Source organism: Vipera berus, assembly GCF_964194415.1.
Source record: "Vipera berus genome assembly, chromosome: 5".
Taxonomy (NCBI): Eukaryota; Metazoa; Chordata; class Lepidosauria; order Squamata; family Viperidae; genus Vipera; species Vipera berus.
Genome location: NC_138207.1, coordinates 57,022,408 through 57,041,508, shown reverse-complemented (window position 1 = coordinate 57,041,508; position 19,101 = coordinate 57,022,408). Strand labels below are relative to the sequence as shown.

The 19,101-nt window shown below is 40.6% G+C and overlaps 1 protein-coding gene across 1 annotated transcript in view; it reads left to right on the top strand.

Moving 5' to 3' along the window:
• Positions 1-253: 253 nt before the first annotated feature.
• HSPA12A (heat shock protein family A (Hsp70) member 12A) overlaps positions 254-19,101 on the top strand; it is a gene marked incomplete at its 5' end in the record, with an annotated part of 58,064 nt that continues 39,216 nt past the window's right edge. The window contains 4 exons of the mRNA XM_081328311.1: positions 254-281; positions 12,313-12,398; positions 13,067-13,194; positions 18,356-18,542. Coding sequence (XP_081184437.1) covers positions 254-281; positions 12,313-12,398; positions 13,067-13,194; positions 18,356-18,542 — 429 coding nt within the window. The remainder of the gene's footprint in view (positions 282-12,312; positions 12,399-13,066; positions 13,195-18,355; positions 18,543-19,101) is intronic.

The following is a 19,101-nucleotide window of genomic DNA, read 5'->3' as shown; positions in this document are numbered from 1 at the left end:
CTGTCTTGCACGGCCAGGCGTGGGTGGAGAAGAGGCGGAAAAGCGGATCGGGGTGGGGTGGGGGAGCTTGTCTGGGCTCCTCATCCGCAGACCCGGGAAGGAAGCGATTGCAGCAGAAGCGCCTCCTGCCAAATGGCTCAGACTGCTGAGTGAGAGGCGCGCTCGTGGGTTTGCCCCCCCTCCCTCCTTCCCTGCTGATCTCGCCTCGCGTAATTGAAGTAGAGAGCGGAGGGCGCAGTAGACGCCTTCAGACATGGCGGGGACCGAAGGCGTCGCATCAGGTAATGGGGGTTGGAGGGTCCCGCGGGCAGGGACGGGAAGACATTGCGCGGTTTGGAGGGAGGCTTTTGCCATGACGAGAAATCGCTACGCGAAGCAATGCAGAAGATGCCTCGGAGGGGGAACAGGCAGCGGCTCCGGGCTTGTGGGGTGGAGTGGGGGGCAGGAGCCGGTCGGCTCCTGGGTTACATCTTGCAGGCTGTCTGAGCCTCGGAAGGCAAGCCCTGCGCTAGAATACTGAAGCTCATTGGGCACTTTATTGCACATATTAGCGGTGTATAATCTTGCAAGGTGAGTAGTATTGGAATAGAAAGGCACCCCGTGTGGAGAAACATAAGTTGGCGTCACTGTTATTTCTGCAAAAAAGGCAAATTCTAAAGAGACGCCTGCCCGGGCTTAAAAAGATACTACCCGTGATCTCCCACGCGTTGTTCATACCGCGAAGCGCTCGCGTGCACCGACTTGTGTCCACGCACGGGCTGAGCGGACGCAAAAAGGGTGCGATTTGCAAATTTTCTGGGTTTGCGCGAGGCGCTTGGGCCAGAACCAAACAGGCCGAATTCACCGAGGACGCTAAAGCCGCCGCAAACGGCAGTTAATAACGGATCCAGACTTACTTGCGAATGCGGTCGCTAGACGTGGAACCGATTTGCTGAAATCTGTTGTGCGGGCAATGGAGCGAAATAAGACGAGCACGTGTAGCGTGTACGTGTGTGTGTGTGAATACAGTTTATAAGTGCGTGTGCGCGCGTGGAGAGAAACTCCCTTAGTGCTGGTTTGGGACAAAGGGAGGCCGTGTGGTTTGGTCCTTTTCTGAGCGTAAACTTTGACACCGAGCGGAGAAATACTTCCACGATAAGCATCTTGAGGAAGGTGGGGTGGGCTAAGAAAGGGAAGGAGGTTCCGTTTATCGGCAGGTCTGATTCGATTTCCAGAGGCTGGGGGTTGCCCCCACCCCTTTTAGTTGTGGGGTGCCCAGAATTTGTAGAAGAGACAATAGGGCAGGGGTCGGCAACCTCGGCTCTTTTATGACTCGGGGACTTCAACTCCCAGAATTCCTGAGCCAGCTATGCTGGCTCAGGAATTCTGGGAGTTGAAGTCCACGAGTCATAAAAGAGCCGAGGTTGCCGACCCCTGCAATAGGGGATGTCCAGGCGTGGGACTTCCCTCACCGCTTTTATTTTATTTTATTTTTTAACAAAAATAACGCCTGGCGCTGCGTCCCCTTTCCCCGTTGCTTGCAAGCTTTGGGCGCCGAAGCGGTCGTCGCCTTCGACCGAGGTGGCGGCTGCCCAACCGTCACGTGCTCCCCAAGGGCCGGGTGGGCGATTGCAGCAGCTCGGGAGGTGAAATGGCCGGCGATAGGATCCAGGTGGAAAAACAATGCGGAGGAATCCGAGCTGCTGCCGGCCCCCCTCCACCGTTCTCCTCCTCCTCCCGCCCCGCGCGTCTCTCCGGCGAGGCTGAACCGCGGGTGTTGCAGGGCTCTACATCTGCTCTGCGGCTGGGCGGGGTGCAGATCACCCGCCGCCGCGGCTGGCAATGCAGCGCTTCCCGGAACCGGTGACAGCAGGGGCCGGCCGAGGAGGCGTGTTTCCTGCAGTGTATGCCTCCCAGCATACACAAAGGACAGCACAGCCGGAGGCTGATGGTGCAGATCAGCAGAGGGGTTGGACAGCTCTGGGCGATAACTGCTCACTCAGGATAAGCCTAATGAGTTAAGCTGTTGACAACCCCAGGCATGGTCAGCCTGGTGGGAAGTCAGGATCTACACCCATTGTCACCTGCACTGGCAGGAAGCCCAGGTTTGAACTGATTGGATGCCATCCACCTGGGCAGGTACAAATAGACGCCAGGCTTCCCTGTTTCCCCAGTTCGTTCTGTTCAGAATAAACTCATCTTTACCCCAGCTCTGTGTCCGTCTCTGTGAAGCATGCGACTTTACATTTCCCTCCCGAAGGGGAGAAAAGGGCATTGTAACTGCAGAGAGAGCAGAGGCTGAGGAGTGCAGACTCCTCTTTTAAAATCATAGTGGAGAAAGAGAGAAAGAAAAAAAAACTCCCAGTTCTTTACATTTCGCAGAGGGGGGGGAGAAACTCTTGCCCCTCTTCCCTGCTTTCACAGTTGTGGTTGGTCAAATTAATGTGTCGCATAGGACAACCTTGGCAGGATTGCCTGATCTCTGCAGTTTTTAAGGGGAGTAGTCGCAGCTTGGATTCCTGGGGCCTTCGACTTTTATTTTCGTGGCCCTTGATGAAGTAGGTGCAGGACAGGTGCAAATTAGGGTAGTTCTCCCCTCTCCCATTAAAAGCAATAGTTTGAAGAAAAAAAAGAACATTTTTTGGGGGGGGAGAAATAGGACAAACTTGACCCTTACTCAGCAGTTATTTGTGTATGCAAAAATGGGAGGGGGCTCGGCTGTAGTGGATCATTTTCTGCAATACTTTGTTCTGTGAAGTGCAAGTCAGCCATGGGTGTGGCTTGTCCCCACTCACAGTTGGTTAGTAAAATATGCCAGTACTTCAGAACTGTCAAAAGAGTAACATGCAAAATTGAATCCTACTGTCAAGTGTAGCTCAGTTCTGCACGGAGTTGATAATAGAAGGGGAAAAAAATGTAATTTAAGAGCTGCTTCTCTGTAGTTTGCAGCTGAATGATGCGTTACATATAGAGTATCTGAATCAGAGACCAGAGAAGGGGGGAAAAAGAAGAACAGGAAAAGTGAAGAAAATACTTTAAATTGTTGCATTTTGCACACTAGTACTGTGAACATACATTGTAAAATAGCATCTCCATTTTTTTAAAAAAAAATTATTTCCCCCCTTCCAAATAATGACTTACAGTCTCTTTTTGGTGGTAAATATGTAAAGTATGATACAGACATAATTTGGAAAAAAAGGGAAAATTAAAAAGCAAAGTTCTTTAGTTGTCATAATTAGTGTGGTATATTTTGTATAAGTAGGCAACTGGCATAAATTGATGTTAAAATAAATCCCAAGTATTTAGGTATATAACCGGTAGTGCTTAAATACATAACTCAGTTGAATTCCTAATTTGTTATATGAAGAGATTGTGACTTCTGTGTGTCATTGTGAACACTGCAGATTTTTAATTCGTAAAATACTATATTGGATTCCACAAACGTCATGTGTATTATTATGATAAAATCTGTAATAAAATTTGTTACAAAGACAAAACTGCTTGAGATGAGAGCAGTAAGATGTTGCAGCAAAAATTGGCCATAAATTACATTGATGGTTCTAGGCCCGCTCAGCACTGCAGGCTTTTCAGCATAAGCCTTTATAGACAGCAGAGCTGATCTCTGAAACACCCAGCCTTTTGTGAGTTGGACCCCACACCTCCAGCCTTCCTGGCCAACAGGGATTTACAATCTCACATCTGAAGGGCATAGCACTGGGGAAGCTCCGACTGCCTCCCTACTGCATCAGGTTGAATAGAGTCCTATGCATGGTGGGGCAGTTCTATAGGATGATAGGGATAATCTCAGTGGTGGGATTCAAATATGTGACCAACCAGTTCTCTTTGTGGATGCCGCTTCCAGAAGTCCATTCTGGGCCTGGGCAACAAAAAATTAGCTACTGGTTCTGCCAAACTATTGCAAAGTGGCTGAATCCCACCTCTGGAGAATCTGTTACATTTGTTACTTAGCAGACACATTAAAAAATGGTGTGATTATTCTGGAGATACATAATGTCGGCTGGCGACCCCCAGGGGGAGGGCTTTCTCTGTGGGGGCACCTGCCTTGTGGAATCAGCTCCCCCGGGAGCTCCGGATGGCCCCAGATCTCCGGTACTTTTGTCGTGACCTCAAGACATACCTTTTCCAACAGGCTGACCTGGACTGATGATAAGGGTTTTTAATTATGTCTTTTAAATGTTTTTATTGGTTTTAGTGGGGCTTTGTGATAGTTTAATTTTTTTTAATATTTGTATTTATTTGTATTTGATTGTTGTTAGCCACCCTGAGTCCTTTGGGAGATAGGGCGGCATATAAGTCCCTAAATAAATAAATAAATAAATAAATAAATAAATAAATAAATAAATAATATTTGTAGGTGGTCTTTGAGGAGCTGGGAAGCATCTATTCCAGCTGCATCTGGCCTCATGGGTAGCAGGGTTCAGCAACAAAATGATTATGTTTTATACCAAACACACACACACACACATAGCTAGTTTTAATAAGCTTTTTTATTTTGAGCAAGGCTTCTTTGTAAGATTCCCCCAAATCTTAAAACTTGCTATACAATCCTAGTATGCAGTAGGACCAAGCAGAAATTATGACACATGAGAGGAATTATTTATTTTATTTTTATTTTTATTTTAATTCCATTTATATCCCGCCCTTTTCCGAAGACTCAGGGCGGCTTACAAGCTTATTATATTGACCGTGCTTAATTAATTCGTTAAAGTGACCGTTGGTCATACCCAGATAGGGTTTTGTTTTTTTTTGACAACAGCACAGTGACTTTTCTTGGTTGCTAGAAAAAGTTGTTCACTTTTATTACAAAGTATTAGAAACTTCCTGAGAGTGAGGAAGGCTTGGTTTCCATTAGAACTAAGAAAGGATTGCATCTTTGCTCTAGTTTTTGCTTTTTAATTCAGTTGAAGTAAACGCTGATAGCCAGAATCCCAGATGGGTGGGGTTTTTTTTCGTTTTTGCCACTATGCTCATCATTCTAAAGATATGGTGAAATTACTCTTGGAATGCTTAAGGGAATCCTTTTCTCCCAGGAATAGAGATTTTGATTAAGTGTAGCAAATACAAGTTTTAGCACAACTTACATTTTATGGCTTTGATGTGTTATTTTATTTATACAATTTATTGATTACAATTTACAATTGTATAAATACAATTAATTTATACAATTAATAACCCTCATGCAGAACACTCGTGGTAGCTCTGGTAAATATACTTTTAGGTTTGTATCTGAAGAGAGCTCCACTTCAAAAATGCTGAAGTTTTGAATATCTTACGTATCCAACAAATGGTGAAAACCTTTTTGCTCTTTGAGAGAATAAAATGGAATTTTAGAAACATACCGTAACTGTCTTTTTTTTTAGCCTGCCCAAACACAATGAGATCAAAGTACTTTGCAAGTTCTTTAGCCCTATGATTAAAAAATAAATCATTTAAAAATATCTCCTCTTCCCCTAACCTTTTCTTTTGTATATATTTTAGAATGAGGTGGAATTGAAATAATTTTAAAGAAAAAAAGGCTGACTGTGGTCTGCATCCTTAGATTCTATAGGACAGGCTACTCCAAAATCTCCAGATCCAATTAACTTCAAGCTGTTTTGGGAAGAGTTGTTTGACTCAGGCATAATTTAAATTGTCAAAGCTGCTTGTTGTTTGTCCACCCATCTCTGTTCTCGAAACTATATACAGTTGATCCCAGCTAATACTGCTGACCTGCAGGTCTTTGATCATGAGAATGTTTAAAAAAAACCTGATGCTTAATCTTGGTTAGTTGTTTATTAACATGTAAAATTAAAACATTTGTCAAAAACTGAATAAAGTTGCTTTAGACTTAACCCAGAGCAGGGAAAGAAGAGATGGGGCTCCATTGGCACCCATGGGGGTGGTGCAAAAGGGACAGACGTGACATAATATATAGCATCATAGCACTGCATGCCTTTCCCATTTTGCAACATCATATATAGATCTGAAAAGGGCAGAAGCTGGAATTGGATGCCCTTTGGTCTCCATGACCATATAATTTCCATGAGTGAGTGAGTGAGTGAATGAATGAATGAATAAATTGCAGGTTTGAAAAAGAGGATGTGTTGAGAAGATTATGTTGAGAAGATTCCTTGTGCTTAAGAGGTGAGGCAGCAATGCAGTTTTCCTTTATTTGGTTTATGTTGTCTCACCTGACAGTTCTTTTAGACAAAAGTGATATCTGCAGAATTGTGATATGTACCTTAGTCATAAACATGAATTTTATGGACAGTTTTTTTTTTAGCAATGTAAGATACATCTATGTAATACAGTTGCCTTTAAAAAGGAGGAAGACTATGTTGCTTCATGAAGCAACTTAGAAGTTGCTTTGCATGGGATCCATGGGACCATGGGATAACCAATGGTCAGCCACGTTCCCCCAAATTGTGGCTGCTTATTCTACCCCTGATCCTGCTGTTGCCAAGATTGAGATAATTTCTGTGATGGGACTTCTTGACCTTGACTCTCTTGTGGAACCCTGATCATGATATAAGTAATGTTATTTTCATTATACTGATAATGTTTTGGTCTATGACTGACTAAAAATGAGGTGGTTGTGTTACACTGTTTTAGTAAACAAAACATTTGCAATTTCCTCTAAGATGTGTCTTCTCTGAAGAAAGTCTTATAGTGGTCAGTGGTGGCTACTCCCAGGAAAATATGCATTAAGGTGTGTCTTTAAATTTTCCATGCTGTTCCTCCTCCCCCCCTCACATCTCAGCTGTAGCTTGTTCTGTGGACATCCTTAAATCTTTAGCCTGGATAAAATAATATTGTGTTTGGTGCTCGTAGTGTTAAGTTCTTCAAATACCAGACACATTTTCCTATATTAAGAAACAGTCTCAGACAAATAGCTTTCATCATTGTCCGTGATGCAGTAGTTTCAACAATAGATGTATTGCTGTAATATTTGGAGGAAAGGTAAGATGAAAAGCTAAGAACATTTAAAGCTGCAATAGCCTGTCAAATCATGAAATGAAATGAAATGAAAAAAATGAAATGAAAAAACCCCTATGGGTGCTATCAGCCAACTTGAGTTATCTTTAAGAAACAAGCAAGAAGATTGTGAAGGGAATGGATAATTCAGATCTGGAAGCTAACAGTTGTTAATTGATTTTTATTATTGTTATGTGGCATTCAATCAGGATATTTTACTCACATTCAAAAGTTATCTTTTTCAGTTCACTGGGCATAATCTCATAGTTGTCTTGGAGGCTGTATTCATATATTGTGCTAAGTCATGGCTTTAGCCATGGCTTGTTTAGTAAATCATAATTGGCATATTCAGTTTCATACATTGTAGCTAATTACAAGCAAGCATTTAGTACAGTGTAATGTGTAAGGGGGATATATGGAGTATCTACCATTGAGTGGTACAGAAGTTCTTTCTGAAAAGACATGTACTAGAACAAGCTGCAAAAGTTTTGTTTCTTAATGAAACTGTGCAACACAACCATCTAACCTTTAGTCAATCATGGACTAAAAACTATGTTATCGTGGAAACAATACTTGCATGTATTTATTATTTTATATCCTGGTTTTACTATTTTTTTATTTAAAAAGTTTTACAATACATTTTGACTTTAATCCCCCCCACCCCTATCCCTCTCCCCCACTCCCTCCTCCCCCCCCCCCCCCGACTTCCCAGAGCTAAATACAGGGCATAAAATCAAAAAACAAACATAAACACCCCTATGTTATCAACAATAAACTATAAATTCTATCTCTCTCTAGCTCATATAAAATGAGTACAAACAATATTAATATTACAAATAAAGTAGAAAAGAAAAAGAGGAAAACAGAAAAAGATCTTTACTCAAAATAAATTTTCTTAATCCCAGTCCTTATTCATATTAATTTCAAAAAAAAAAAGGAAAAGAGAAAAAAACTTTCACCTGCTATTTGCATTCTCCCACCTTTCTCTAATTTCCAAACAGATTCTCAGTTACGCACCAAAAGCGCTTATCTCTGTTAATCTTAATAATCTCCGACCAAACTAAACTATAATCAAAAATAGTTCTTGCATGTGTCACGCCAAATGTCTCACAGTTCCAAATCATCCTTAAGTTCAAATAAAAGTTCAAATAAAAAGAGTATATAAAAAAAAAATTTAGGCAATCTCTAAGACAACTTGTTGTTAATTAGGAGCTTACATACCCACTCTTAGTTCAACACATAGTTTAAGTCCATAACCCTAATATACTTTTCTAGCAAGCAAATAACATCAATCTTAAATTATGTAAAATATTAAAAAAGAGAAAAAAAAACTTTCTTTCTCCTCTATAATAATTTTACTCCATTGACATTCTAATCTAAAAATTTAATCAGCAATCTTAACGCCCCAAAACGTTTGGAGCACCTCTGTCATGACCCCCAAAACTTCTTTAGACCGCTCTCCTCCTACATCTTCACTGTAAGCACACTTTGAAGATTCCATAACTTTCTGCTGGTCTTGCTCTCGCTCTCGTCTCGCTCTTCTTAGGGCGGCACGCGTCATCTTCTGGCCTCCTGCAGCAACCGATGAGACTGTGGCTTGATCCCCTCCAACACCATTGTCCTCTGTCTGTCTATCTGCAACATCTTGAAACTTTCCCACACCGTATCCTTTTGCAGCTTCCAAAAATGATAGGGGGGTTGCTTTTAACACATTACTATAAAAATCATGTGCCTGAGCCACAGTAACCAAACGATGTCTTTTACCTTCGTGCGTCGCCACCAACCCAACTGGAATCTTCCATCTGAACTTAATATCACGTTTCTTAAGTTCCTGTACTAGAAATGCAAAATCTTTCCTTCTCCTTAGGATCTTCGGAGGGATCTCTTTTAAAACCAAAACTTCTTGCTCAGCCACTACCAAATTAGTATCATAAGCAGCTTGAATGACTTCATCTCTAATTACTCTCTTTGTAAAATAGACCACCACATCTCTGGGTAACTTCCTCTGTCTTGCAATCCATGAATTTACACGAAAAACTTTGTCCATATTTCCCTCAATTTCAGATGCTGACTGGCCCAGTACCCCTTCCAGAGCCTCAGAAATCAGCTGCTTTAAATCTTCTTTACCATTCTCCTTTAAACCCCTAATTCTAATAGCATACTGCATCTGATTATACTGAACAAGGCTCAATTCTTCGTCCATTTTATCCCTTATATTTTCATTTTCTAATACCTTTGCTTCTAATATAGAGTTCTTTTGACTGAGATCCTCCACTTTTATATCCAGCTGTAGCACACATTCAGCTACGGATTCAACCTTAGACAAGATGTCCACCCTCATTGCTCTCAGCTTCTCTTCCATCTTCCTCTCCAATTTCTCCATTTTCTCCTCCAATTTCTCCTCCAGCTTTTTCAACTTTTCATCCATCATATCAGACATCAGTTGTGCATGCTTTCCAAGAGCGTCTTGTAAATCCTTAAGCGTCAATACCGAGGGAGATGCAGGAGGAAGCAAAGCTTGCAGTGAGGTCTCTTGCACCAGGGAAGACCCCGCATTCCGAAGAGCTTTAGAAGTTTTAGCCGCCATCTTCCCCCACTTTCACTTATTACGCACTTTCACTTTAAAGCTATAAAATCCATTGAGCTAGAGAGTAAAAATAAAGAGTCCACTTCACCTTGACCTCCTGTACCGCTCTGCCTGCATCTTGATAATCAAAAGTATTTCCTTTTGGCAGGGGTGGTTGCTAACGCCTGGCTCTGCTCCAAGAATCCCAGAGCAGAGGCGCTGCGCAGCTCGGAGCAACCCAGGCTTCGGGGGGGCTCATCCTTCAGCCGCCCAAGCTCTCAGCTCAGGCGGCCCCGGAGAGCTCAACCCCTACCTGGGGCCTCACCCCCTCCTCTTCTCCCGAGGAGGGGGCTTCAAATCCATCTAAACAGCTGATCGGCGCTGTTTACGATGGAAAAACACAGCTGCGGAGCGGGCAGCCCGAAAACGGCTGTCTTTCGACGTCGCGTCGCCACCGCTGTCTGGCTTTACTATTTTTTTTATATACAACTCATGATTGAATATTAATTCTTCTGTTCAGTTGTATCCAATTTTAAGAAACTGCCTGAGCAAATCTCTGCAGTATTCTTGGCAAGGTATTTCGGAAGCGTTTTGCCATTGTCACCTTCTAGAGCTGAAAGAAAGTGACTGGTCCAAGGTCACTCAGATAACTTTGTCCCTAAAGCGGGACCAGAATTCATGGTCTCCCAGTTTCTAGCCTGATGCCTTAACCACGACACCAAACAGGCTCTGTGTATGACGGTGTATGTGTGTGCGCGTGCATATAAAAGGTGTCTCAGTCTACAGTGGGGCCACCTTGTATAGCATGAAGATATTTAAACTTTCACTTCTGGTTGAATAATTTCCCGAATCTTCATCCATCCAGGAAATAAAATCCACTCTTGGTATCAATAATGAGAACCAATGCATCGTTGTTACATGAAACAGAATTATTCCAGTTTGTTCAATGGAATTTCTATAAAGCATTTTTGGCAGTCTGGCTCAGTGGTTAAGATGCTAGGCTTTTTGGCTGGAAAGCTGGCAGCCCAGGTTCAAGACCTGAGTGCCACGTGACGGGATGAACTCCCGTAATTGCCCCAGCTCCTGCCAACCTAGCAGTTTGAAAACGTGCAAATGGCGAGTAGATAAATAAGTACCACTTTGGTAGTAGATAATAGCACTCCCTGACAACATGCTGGCCACATGAAGTGGAAATTGTCTTTGGACAGCGCTGGCTCAATGATGGCCTTGAAATGGAGATGAGCACCGCCCCCTATAGTTAGAGTAAAATTCACATGGACTCCTTTACCTGCATTTTTATAGAGCATTTTGGTTTTGGAGTGTCATTATAAGAACTCTTTATTACAAAAGGGTTTCACCGAAATCGGTGAAGTTGAGAAAGTTTTGTTCATTTGAGCTGAAAGGATCTGGGGAAACAAATGCATACATAACTCACACTGAAGAACTAAGTCATTAAAGAGCAACAAGAGAAGCACTGCAAAGTTTTTAAAATGAAAAATGCTATAAAAACAAATAGAAGCCAAGAGCTGATATGCAAAAGAATAATATGTTTCTGTCTTCCTGGCATTTCAGAAAACTCTTAAGTGAATCAAACTTAATTTGGTTTCATATTTTGCTATACAGATGGCTGATACCTAGAGACCAAAACAGACGGAAGCTCATAATTGCTGTTATGCAAGCTTATTTCTTGAATGCAACTACTTTACATGGCATTTCACTAAATAGCTCCCCACCTCACTGTTGTGATTATAGGATGTGTGATTCATTGTGGTAGCCATGGAAACTCAGAGGAAACTTGCTATATTTGCTAGAATGAACATAGAATACATTCTATTCAAACAAGCTTAAATCAGTTTCTTCTATTTCAAGTGATAATAATGCAAATGGGTAAAACTTTATTTGGAGACTTAGTTTGAAGTTGATACAATCAAATATTGAAATTAAATCACATTTCCAAACGGAATTAGAAAATTGAATCGTTGAATGTTATCAGATGCCTGTGAAATAGTGGAAAATTGAATTAATTTTCCGTTGGATCATTCAAAGTTCAGAGCCAATCTACATATCCCTAGAAAATAATAATGACACAAGAAATATATTTTGATTTCTCAGCTCATGCTTCACTAAATAAAAGCAAATGCTTGAAGGAGAGACTGCCATTGTAAGCTGAAGAAAAAATGGGCACCCTGCTTCTAGCATAATAGCAGTTATGGAACAAGATATTTCTCCTAATTTCTTGGGCAAGATGCACAATAGGAAGCCTCAAGGAAACACTGCTTCTCTGTTGACAATTGCCTGACATGGTTTGAATCATTGGCATATGCTTCCTGCCCTTTGAGGTAGCAGGACAATGCATTTGCTCTGCATCCTTTTATATTATGTTTGATTTGTTTTATTCATATTTTATGTTGCTGCATTAGCCAATATTAACAAGCTTTATTTCTGCCTGAAGATAATTAGTCATAAGATCCAGAGCATCTTAGAATTTATCCCAAACTCCTGAAGAAAAATAAATGGAATGGAGAGAAAAAAAATCATACCATATCTACCCTTAGGGGCCTAGTCAAAATGAATGGTCCAGTGTATTCATGATTAGAAGAATGCCATTTAAATTTAAATGACCATGGCATTTATGACTGAAATTGGTAATGCAGAAGATTGTTATGCCCATTGCTTTGGTTATTTTGTGGCTCTGAATCAACTTAGCAATGTGAACTGAATGCCCTTTTGGAGCATTCTTGATCTTTGAAAGATGCCGAGTTCATTCAGAGTTGCCTCCCATTTTCTTTCAGATGCCGTTTCAACATCTGCCTATGCATCTCCAGCAAGAAGTTTAGGAGATCCAGGGATCACACCGTTGTCTCCTTCCCACATTGCGGTAAGCCATATAATCTATACAGGTAGTCCTCGACTTAATGCTCGACTTACAACAATTCATTTAGTGATCATTTGAAGTTGCAACGGCACTGAAAACTGCGACTTATGACTGTTGTTCACACTTATGACCATTGTGGCATCCTTGTGGTCACATGATCAAAATTCAGCTGCTTGGCTGACTCAAATTTACGACAGCTGCAGTGTCAGTGGGGTCATGTGATCACCTCCTGCAGCCTTCTGACAAGCAATGTCAGTGGGGAAGCCAGATTCACTTAACAGTGAATTCACTTAACAACTGTGGCAAGAAAGGTCGCAAAACGGCAAAATTCACTTAATAAACATCTCACTTTACAACATAAATTTTGGGCTCAATTGTGATAGTAAATTGAGGACTACGTGTATTAGCTTTCTCCAACCTAATATTTTATAAATGTGTTGGACATCATCATCATCACCATGAAAAACCTATGTGATTGCTAGGAGTCAAAGATGATTTGATGACACATTATTATTATTTCAGAAATATTACAATGTTATTGTTTAAAAAGTTAGCTTTGTTGGCAAATCATTTCAGTCTTCAGCTCCTGAATTGTATCAGATGGGTATCAAACAGACCCAGAAATGTTTACAACAACTCCTTGAACTGTCCCATTTCTGTTCCTTGGACAGAAGGACTCGGATGCAAATGATGCCGAGGAACAGACGTTTCTTGTTGTGGTGGCTATTGACTTTGGCACAACTTCCAGTGGTTATGCTTACAGCTTCGCTAAGGAACCTGAATGTATTCATGTAATGAGGTGAGGACCAGTATCCCAGTCTTGGTGCTTGGAGCTATATGATTAGTAGGTGTTATTAGGGGACTCAAGGGAAATGCATTAAAAACTTAATGAAATATTAAGAGTTACTTCATTCTGTGGTAAAAATTGCTGGCTTGATTAGTGCTTTTTTAACTATAGGTAGTGATACCTGACATTGGATTTTATCTGCCTAAATAAATGTAGAAATATCTAAAAGCCACACTAAATTATTATTTCTGAGTGAGTGTAACCCCTTGGAGGCAGGCAGACTTCCTAGTTCCTATATTTAGGAAGCCTACCAGAGAATCTCTGATAAATCAGGATTCCATCTTAAGTTTACTGGCTCTTATACATCCTGTCTTCTGATCTTTACTGGCCCTTATACAGCCTCTTCTGATCTTCTATATAGTAGAATTGAGTGTCATTAGTTGTTGATTACACCCATCCCCCAAACTGATGAACGCCCCAAACTGTGATATCACATATGACTATTGGAAACAAATATATGTTGTAACCCACATCACAGCTTCTAAGCCCCCTCCTTACAATACAAATAGGAGTAGAATCACTGCAATACAGCGCCCTCAATCCCAGGGAAGTTGGACATTGTCAAAACTTTCAAGAAAAACTTTAATAAGTTTTTGGGGGAGTCTTACATTTCAATGGATGCTAAGTGTTGAGTCTTAAGTCAAGGTCTACCTACAGTATATACAGTCTTCTGGTACTCTATCCTGAGTTGGTGTCCTTCCCAAGGGTTAGGTCGTCTGATTTCTAGGTCACTTGATCCATTGTGAGGAGGAGTTCTTGATGTACAAGATTTTAGCAAGGCACGACTTATTTTATGGTGTCAGGGCTGCTTCATCATGGAATTTCTTTCTGCTTATCTCCAGACGTGTCTGATGATGCATTTTCAAGCAGAGGCATCAAACATATGGAAATAAGCAATTATCTCAACAGCACCAGCGTTTCATAAAATAATAGGAAATAAAAGTGTTTTTAGTTATATAGAAATGGTCAAAGTTTTTTAGATGTAAGAATTTCCCCACAAACTAGATTTCAGACTTCTATAGTTAGAAAGGGAATGGCCAATACTGTAATGCAATATATTTCCTTTTAATTTTTTTTAAAAGCATGGTAGAATGGCTTTTTCCCTATGATTTGCAATTTTCCATTAATCTGCAATTAAAAACAAATCCTACAAAAATTATGAATTGTAATACTGGATCAAATCTGAACATTAGTTTAAAAGTGAAAACTGGATCAGTATGATTGGAATTCCCAGATTTTAACTTCCTTTAGTATTTCAGCTATCAACTAGTATTTAGCCATCCAAGCTCTATGTTCAGAGAGTTCATAAAAATGAATGTAAGAAATTCCAACAGCAGTTCTTTTTCAAAATTGTATCTAGAGAACTTTTTTTAAAAAGTAAATTAAAATCAAAAAGTGCTTATGTTTATTAAACTGTGTCATAACTTGTAATGTAGATAAAGTTCTAAAGTCAATATTTACATAATAAGTGTACTTTGGAAGATATTTATTACAGGAAATGACATTTCTAGCTACATTACATTTGAGGATGTTTACATTGAAATAAAGAATATACATTAGTTCAATCTTATTCTTTCTCATTTCCCCTCACCCTTCCACAGTTTTTTTCTGCTTTGCACTGATCCTTTTCTACTATTCATTTTCAATAAAATGTAAACGTGCTTTCGAACTGCTAGGTTGGCAGAAGCTGGGACGAGTAACAGACGCTCACTCTGTTATGCGGCACTCGGGATTCGACCCGTCAAACTGCCAACCTTCTGATCGACAAGCTCAGCGTCCTAACCCACTGAGCCACCGCGTCCCTTCCATGATACTAATATTGTCCTTGACTTCATCTAACTATCTTAAGAATGATGCAATTAAGCAGAATCTTGACCTCTGCTTCTTAACATTTCCTTGTTAACATCAAAGTGCTTAACAGAGAAGAGTGACAGGGAAGGCTTTATTTATAGTGCTCAAAATGCATAATAATAAGACTGGAGGCATTGCCAAGATTCCTTAATGCAGAATAGGGATGTAGAATGGGAGACTCAGCTTAGGGCAGAGTTGCAGAGATAGTGATACTAGGATGGGCCAGGGGAAAAGTGATTAGTTGAATAAATAGAGACCACTGTTCCATCAGGTCGGAATAATTTTTCTTATCTTTTTATGCTTTGCCTTTTCTTTGCTGGTTTTAAAATAAGAACGTCTACAAAAATAAATGCACAGTGCTTTGTTAATAAGCAATGTGAGTTTTCATCAGTGGAATTACTTAAAATAGAACTCTTATAAAATAGAACTCTTACTTAAAATAGAACTCTTATAAAATAGAACTCTTACTTAAAATAGAACTCTTATAAAATAAACATAAGAATATAGGAAACAGGCTATTGGTTTGTGTGGACAAACACTCTTGATGAACTACTAGCAGCTCTCAAGAGTTTCACATAAAGACCATTTTAAGTCTTGTTTGGAAGTACTTTGGATTGAGCTTGGGACTGTCCACAGGCAAAGCAGACAGGATAGTCTGGATAGTCCTAAATATATCTTGGTGGAGAAGTGTTATGGTTATACAAGGCTTTTGGTTCAACCAACGTGTATATTATGCAAGATTGTGATTGTCCATTTCAAGAGTTATACCTAGTCAATGCAGGATTTAAATGCTGGAGTGTATTGACCTTTGCTTTATCTAATTGTACATTCAAGAATCAGTGTGCATTAGAACAGGGCGTTTCAACCTTTTCACCCATTGTACCACTTTTAGGATATGGCAGCATCCGAGTACCACCAGTCGCCTAGCAAGCTGTCAAAAACCTGATGACCAAAAAAAGGAAAAAAGTGATTAAGTACAGGTAGTCCTCGACTTACAACAGTTCGCTTGGTGACTGTTCGAAGTTACAATGGCACTGAAAAAGTGCCCCCCAAGCCACAGCCGAGCAACATACCTGCCTGCCCACCTGGCAGCGCTCTTCCTCCTGTCCAAGGTTTTCATTGTTGTGAGCATTTCTGTTGAGGATTGGCAGCGGGGGTGGGGTAGGGGGATGTTTGGTTTTTATTTCCCCTGTCTGCTGGGTGGTTGCAGCAGGTTTTGGTCACTTCACATGACCCTGGGACACTGTGACCATCATAAATATGAATCAGTTGCCAAGCATCTGAATGTAAATCACAAGACCCTGGAGATGCTGCAACATTCCAGCTGACAGGCGCTTCTTCTGGGCTCAGAAGTGCCAGGATCAGCACCGAGCTCCAGCTGGAGCCTGGTACTGATCCTGGCGCTTCTGAGCCCTGACAGCCCTGCAGCTGCAGCCATCTCTTGCTCAGGCTTGTGCGGTGCTGCCACGGGTTCAGCTCATTCCCCTAGGATAGTCGCGTACCACCTGCCAGGTGCCAATGTACCACAGGTGATACCCGTACCACTGGTTGAAAAGCCCTGCATTAGAAGCCTGAACAAGCCAAAATCTAGGTCAGAATTTGTTCCCTTTTTTCTAGTTATAAGAAGGTAGAAAGGAGTGAGGAAATCCCAACCTGAATCTGTCACATTCTTTTACTAACATTTCACACAGTACAGTATTACTCATCTTTACATCCTAAAGGAAGAAATGCAGGTTTTGCTATTATTAAATAAAAGCTGAACTTCTCCGCCAGCTAAATTTTTCGCATACTAATGTGTGCAGTCTCAAGCACAGTCTCGGGGTGCATTGGCAATTTTTAAACACTTGGACCATCCAGGATGAGGAAGGGTTTGATAGAAACATTCAGTCATATACAAAAGGTAGCTCTGTAAATCTTAAGAGTGCGCCCAAAGTGGCTGGCAGAAGAGCACTGGGAAGAGATTCAAGCCAGCAAAAGGTTTATTGCAGTTAAAATAAGATCAAAAATGAGTCAAAATTATAGTCATTAGGATTCCCAATCAAAACAATATTTTTTTTCTTTGCTTTATTTGTGCAGCTGGTGCACAGGATTTCACAAGCGGCAATCTCAATTCAGACTTCGAATGGCACAAAATGATGCATTTTATCTGCTTCTTACCACGAGTCCCAGATTACCATTTGCCTTCACTAAAGTTTAATTTAAGATATTTGTATATTATTGTCTACAGTTATAATTTGTTAATTCAATAGACTTTTACTATTTGTAAAAGCCACTGGGCTTCTCTCTGCTCTATAATGGGCTCCTAATGATATATTGAGAAGGGAATTTCATGGACTGAGAACAAAGGATGTTTTATTGCTAAGAAATAATTGTGCAGTGCTAATGTATTGACTCAAGAGAAAGACGTTGTGACCAGTTAGTGTGCCCTTTTGACAAATGACCTCACCAGAAAAGCCTAAGAGCCTTAGCTCAGGAGTCCTATTGACATTGTTAATAGTAAACTGTGCTACAGCAAGAACAGCAAGGAGAAAATACATACTGTCACCCACAAAATATGTTCTATATATGCTCCCAGAATTTTACTTCTTTTATTATTTGAGTCTCGAATGCGATCTCTTGTACTAAATGCAATGCCAGTGCATGTACTGAGCATTTTAACATATTTTGCATGGTGGGGCAGAATCTGGCTGCTGCAACCCAGCTCACCTCTTGCATCAGTAGTGAACAACCTTCTCCAAACCAAAAACCATTAGTTTGGTTGATTTCCCCCACCCCACCCCCAATAGTCAAGAGCCATAGGGGACACTTCTTTAAAATAGGGCTCTATTATATAAAATAGTTGGATGTTTTTATTTGTAGTACATCTGAGGAAACATGATCTACAATGCTTTGGGCATATGATGGATTTAATCAACCTATCTGCTTTTTTTCCTCACACAGACCCATCATAGGAATCCCACAAGCAAGACCTGATAACAATAAGGTCCTGCTTGTGGATTGTCCATTAGTGCTCAGAGGCACTTTGTGAGAAAAGTGGCACATTTTTTACCTAACTTCTGGTGGATTTGGGTGGATTTTCCTCCAGAACCTCTGAATCTGAACCTGCAAGTGCATATTTTTTTTTAGTCTTAGAAAGCTGTATCTCAATTTTTTTTAAATAATTCCATAAAGCTACTGTGTGTGCATGGATAAAATATGCAGATTCAATAGCAATAGATGTCAAACTTTGATGGATTTTAAATTATTTTCTCTGTGTTCCTAGGCGATGGGAAGGAGGAGATCCTGGTGTGTCCAACCAGAAGACACCAACAACTATTCTCTTGACCCCAGAACGAAAGTTCCACAGTTTTGGTTATGCAGCTAGAGATTTCTATCATGACCTAGATCCTAATGAATCAAAACACTGGCTATATTTTGAAAAATTTAAGATGAAGCTTCATACAACTGGTGTAAGTAGAGAATACATTCTATATTCTATATAAGTATTTGATATAATTAACACTTTGTTTTAATATACTGCCTCAATTAAAAAAATACATTTTTCTGCAGCATTTTTACTTCCTAATTTTTTTTATCCATTTTCTTTAAAGCTAGAGTTTCCACACACATAGACACAGAGGGGAAAATACTTGTGAATACCAGTGTTCTGAAAACTTTAGGACTAATTACACTGTAAAGTCCAATTGAGTCCAGTTCTTTATTTAATTACACCTTATAGGTAGAACTTGCAAACTGTAGCTATAACCTTCTAACCTAGTAGATATATCCTGGGAAATTCTAGGCTATGGATACTCTGAACCTTTTCCTCCCTTCCCCATCTAGTTCAGGACTCTTTAATTTTGTCTCTTCTTTTGGAATATGCTGTCTCCTCCCTGGGAAGCCATGATATGATTGCCAAGATTCTCCCCCAACTGCACAGTTCATCACAGAAGGCCTCAGAGAAGTGATGCTAGACTTAAGGTCTATTCCTCCAATGCTGTGAGAATTGTCCGTCCCTGCATAGAGGGG